This window comes from Prosopis cineraria, unplaced genomic scaffold (assembly GCF_029017545.1).
Source record: "Prosopis cineraria cultivar Desert tree isolate PC_DT_omini unplaced genomic scaffold, ASM2901754v1 PC1177, whole genome shotgun sequence".
NCBI lineage: Eukaryota > Viridiplantae > Streptophyta > Magnoliopsida > Fabales > Fabaceae > Prosopis > Prosopis cineraria.
The window spans coordinates 1274-6295 of NW_026556502.1; the positions used below are offsets into that span (position 1 = coordinate 1274).

The 5022-nt window shown below is 39.5% G+C and overlaps 1 protein-coding gene across 1 annotated transcript; it reads left to right on the forward strand.

The window, feature by feature from the left end:
* The first annotated feature begins 1109 nt into the window (after positions 1-1109).
* On the forward strand, positions 1110-2184 carry LOC129299496 (protein SODIUM POTASSIUM ROOT DEFECTIVE 1-like). The gene is made up of 3 exons (XM_054937965.1): positions 1110-1522; positions 1601-1676; positions 1762-2184. Exons 1-3 carry the CDS (start codon positions 1187-1189, stop codon positions 1926-1928), a joined length of 579 nt encoding a protein of 192 aa, XP_054793940.1. The 5' UTR covers positions 1110-1186; the 3' UTR covers positions 1929-2184.
* The last annotated feature ends 2838 nt before the right edge of the window (positions 2185-5022 follow it).

Consider the following 5022-nt stretch of genomic DNA (forward strand, 5'->3'; position numbering starts at 1 on the left):
TTTCATGTTTACAACTATATGTCTTTATCAAAAGGAAAATATAATATTTAAACATAGATTAGTGACTAATGTTCACTCTTAAGTTAATTATAACTTCCAATTTTTATTGTGAGATCTTAAAAACAAAACAATAATAATGTCGTGTAAGACTCGTTGTATTAATAACCTATTAATGTACACGTGCGCGGGCGCGCGTTATTATGAGATGGATAATATGTATACCATTATCCATCACTGCTTCCCTCGGAAGATCCAAACTCTGCTTAAACAGATAACTTAATTCGAGCAGGTCATGCGAAAATAACTCCATAATGCTAGCAAATGGTGGGCATGTCACCAAAACATGGTTGATATTGCAATGGGATCGAGAACGCAAGTATTTAAATGGACTCGATGTCTTCCCAGGAAAAAAAATTACGTGCATGTTTTAAAGGAAGTTGCAAAATACCCCATACAGAGTGCCTTGTTAATAGTGAGAGACATCCTACATCCACCGCGACGAAAATACTTGTCATGTAATTTGGATTTGAGTCCAGATTTCCAGAGCATGAAGAAATTAAAGTGGTATCCTAGTGTATGAAATTGGAGGAGCCCACCAAATTGTGCAACAGAGTCCAATATGTAAAACAATCATGCTTCAATAATAGAAGGTTGTTGGTCTCCCGGAAAAGCTTTGCTTTCCAGGTCACGGAAAGCATTGGCACGGCTTCTTAAGTCCCGCCACAGTGAAGAAATTCCCATGAGAATCCAGATTAATTTCACACCTTCCAAGGTATCATCACCCAAACGTGCCACTGGGACCTCATGCATTATCGTTATCTCTTACTCTATCTTTTTCCTCCCCACGTTTTGAGATCCGAATCCCTCTCAATTTTGTCTATAATATTAATTGAAAAGCTGCATAATCATATTTTCAAAAAGTCATCTCAATTCCAAAATATTTACTTAATCATGATTTAAAATTAAATAATATAATAAAATACATATAAATGATAATATACTTTTGAATCACTGGTCAGTACTGGAAGTATATCGAAAATAAACTCCAACTCTTGATTTTAAATGAGTGCATGGGAGATATAAAACTAAACGGCCACAGTTCACGAGGCCTCTTATCAGCTCAGCGACTACATATAATTAACAGCCATAGGTTCCAACTCAGTCTTGTGACTGTCCACTCACAACCATGAAAGGAATGGACTTGTTCTGTTCCTCCTCTGCCTCCACTGCTGTAATCCCCAGTACGCACGTCCATCGTTCTAGGGTACGCCGTACCCCCAAAAGCTACGGCCTCCTTGCTCGAGCGCCCTGCTCGCGTTCATCCCTTTTCCCCACTAACCCAAAGCCTTCTTACGAGAAGCACAGAAAGAGTTATGCAGGCAAGCAAACCCACGACCTATTTACTCACTGTAGCCTTTCTTCTTCCACAACGCGCCTCCTTGCTGGCTCTGATCCCTCTTTCATCCACAACGATCACTCTCCTGCTCTGCGCCCTTCTTCTTCGCCTCGCTCTCGGAACCAGGTGAAGTACTGATGAATCAAGTGTATATTCCTGGATAAGCAAGGTCTACCGTGTCATCTTGTGTTTGTAATTTTATAGGTCGTGGTTTTGAGGGTGTCATTGCATTGCAAGGGCTGTGCAGCGAAAGTTGGAAAACACATTTCAAGAATGCAAGGTCAGATTTTGTCGAGGAATTCTCGGTCTATGAAATTATATTAAGTGCGTCAGAGATTTATGTTCTGGTGATGAATTATACGCAGGAGTGACATCATTCAGCATAGAGATGGAGAAGAAGAAAGTAACAATTGTAGGAGACGTGACGCCATTGGGCGCCCTGGCTAGTGTCTCCAAGGTGAAGAATGCACAGCTCTGGCCATCTCCAACATCCTTTTCCTCATCCTCGTCTACGCCCATGGTTGGCATATGAGCGACTCACATAATTACTTCTTCACCTCCTGTTATCCTTTTACATGTATATTGCAGCTGGAAACACCTTCCAGCATCTGTGCTCGTACAATTCCAATCGAGTTTGATGACTCGTCAGTTTTAATGTTTGTCATGTAATATTGGTGAAGCTCCTAGCTATTTCTCTGTGTTGGAGCGCTGAAGAAATCATCTTCCTCATGTTTCTGTAGCTTTAATTTAAAGCGACAATTCAAATGTTGTTGGCTCGTCTCTGCTAACTCTAGTAGTGTTTAACCAATCTTTAATTCTGTATTATATTTTTGACTTGATACACGTCAAGCGTTTGATCTTAAGAATCATCACAACAAGTCATGTAGGATGTAGGGAGAGCGACGGATTAATAGTGTCAGATGAAGTGAGAGAGGTGCGAGTTAATGCGGGAGTCTTCACTCTGCTTCTTCGCGTGAATGTAAAGTTCCCTACAGTTCAGGAAACGATGACAGAAGCAGAAGAGTACAGTTTATAGTTGCATGGTCAAAATATGCCGGCGGTGGGGCTCTACTTGCAGTCGCACTCGCGTTTTATGAATCGAAAAGGGATCCGAAATTCGGGAAAGCAATTAAATCAAAACCATCGAAATGAACGATACTGCTTGTTTTGCTTTCTTCAAAGGCATGAGGTTTCTTTAATTTCTTTGACTGCATATTTGGAGGCAGAGTCGGCCGGTGATATAATTAATTACTGTTTCCGTGACCGAAGAAAATGCGTGGAAGGCTCTAGTCTCTCCGGAGCTAATCAACCAAGTAAGTAGATGATGGAAAGAATGTGTAATAACAGAAAAAGACGAGCACAAAGTACAAATCAAAAGGTGGGACCGCACGAGTCGAAGAAAATGGGAGAGAGGTAATGTATGACACGGGGGTGAGTGAAGAAGGAAAAGGAATGATAGGGATGAGGGAAAGATGGGATGACTATTGATTAATGGGTGAGAAGAGGAGGGTGATCATTATCAGTGATATGTTCATGAGAAGCAGGGACTTTTTTGTTGGGTTCTGCTGCTTTACGAGACAGAGAATCGTGCTTCAGGAATTACTAAAATGCGACTATGCGAGGGCGGATAGGCCATACATGACGGAGACGTCCACGGATCTTTCCATTCTCCCTTTTCCTGCATTCCAACCATTCCATCCCAAATCCCACATTCTCCACCTTCAAATTACCTGCCTTCTTCCAACCGATCATTATATTTAGAAAAAATGACAAATAAATTCCTTTGAAATAGAAAAATTACAATTTAATCATGCAAAATGTGATAATGTCTCTCAAGTCCAAGACACCTAATTGTCACTAAAATTTTGATGAAATGACAAAAATATCCCCTTAAAGTTGCAAAACTCTGACCGTTTCTTCCCAAAGCCGACACCTCCTGATTGCCTGAGCGTCCGACAATTCCAACGATTTTATAGCTTAACTAGTGAATGATCTTCAGTCCTCTTCGATTGACAACTAGAAACAAGCCATCATGGAAATTAGACTACTGGCCAAGAACAAGCCAGAAAACCACCTTAAAATTGCCAAAGCTCCTCTGAAAAATTTTAAAAAAATCACCCCTGCTCCTTTTTCTTGTTCTTTCTATTCTTCTCTAAATTCATACCATCTCATTGAAATTCCTCTTCTTCAAAGTTGGTTCATTCAATTCTTAGGAAGAAGAAGGATCCACAAGGGATGAATGGGAAAATTGAAGTAATATTGTCACTGGCAGGAAGGAATTTGTCTCCATTAGCATCATTAGAAAACGAACAAAAAAGGGTTCATATTCCCAATAAGATTTGATAGAAATTGTTCATGAGGGGAGGGATTCGTATTGGACAAAAACACCTACCCATGGAGAAGGAGATTGCCATAAAGCCTCACGTCAGCGTTTGAATGGCGTTGGAGATGGAGGAGGCTGAGAATGGTGTTGGCAGAACAAACATAGGAGCTGGTGAAGGATGCCTTGACAGTGATGTACACCCTTTGTTTAGTAAAGGACAACAAAATAAGGGTGGTGTAGGCCGAAATAATGAAGCTGCAAATGCAACTAATGGCAGGTTTTATATCAAACATAGGGGTGTTCAATCTGAACCCGTCCCGATTGGCCCGGTATCGTCCCGATCATATCGGGACGGGTCTTGTCCAGGCCCGAAAATAATCGGGACGGGACTTTACGGGACGAGACAGGAAAGGGGTTCGGGACGGGACGGGACACGGGATTACCATCGGGACGTCCCGTCCCGTCCCGTCCCGAATATTATATATATTATTTTTTATTTTAAATATATTAATTATATTAATATAATTTATACTTATATTAATTATATCAATTATAATTTTAATACTTACAATTCTTATTTAAAACTAAAGTATTTTTATATTGATAATTTTAATGGTATGGAGTAAACATGGCGATATCTTTTTTATAATATATTAATTATATTAATATAATTTATTCTTATATCTATCTATTTAATAACTTTTATTTATAACATACTTCTTGCTTATTTTTAGAAGAGTCATTAGCTTAGTATATCTTCACTAAAGTAGAAGAACAATTATTTGATGTTGTATTTGACTTGCCTGTTGTTGCTAATTTTATAGCATAAAGATCACTTGTATTTTTTATTATAATATGTAGTTGTGATTAAAATAATTCAATAATTGATTTTAAATTATTGTTATTTATGTACTTGTGTTATTTTAATTTTAAACTTAATAAATTATATAATTTAAAATTTTAATGAACATTATTATCCAAATCTTTTTTCGATATTATTTCATTTATCGGGACGGCGGGACGTCCCGATTTTGTCCTGGTCCCGTCCCGACTCTTAACGGGACAGGACGGGACACGGGACCAAAATTCAGTCCCGATCTTTTTTTCGGGACGGGACACGGGACGGGGGTGTCCCGGTCCCGTCCCGTCCCGTGAACACCCCTAATCAAACATGGCGGACAAGTCAGCGTACGTGCTTAGCGTACTGGCATTGGTGCCAGAGGCGAGAGCGATGCTAATGGACGAAGGAGGAATTCTGATTGAAACAACCCCAACGCAAAATTCATACTTAATCATATCCTAC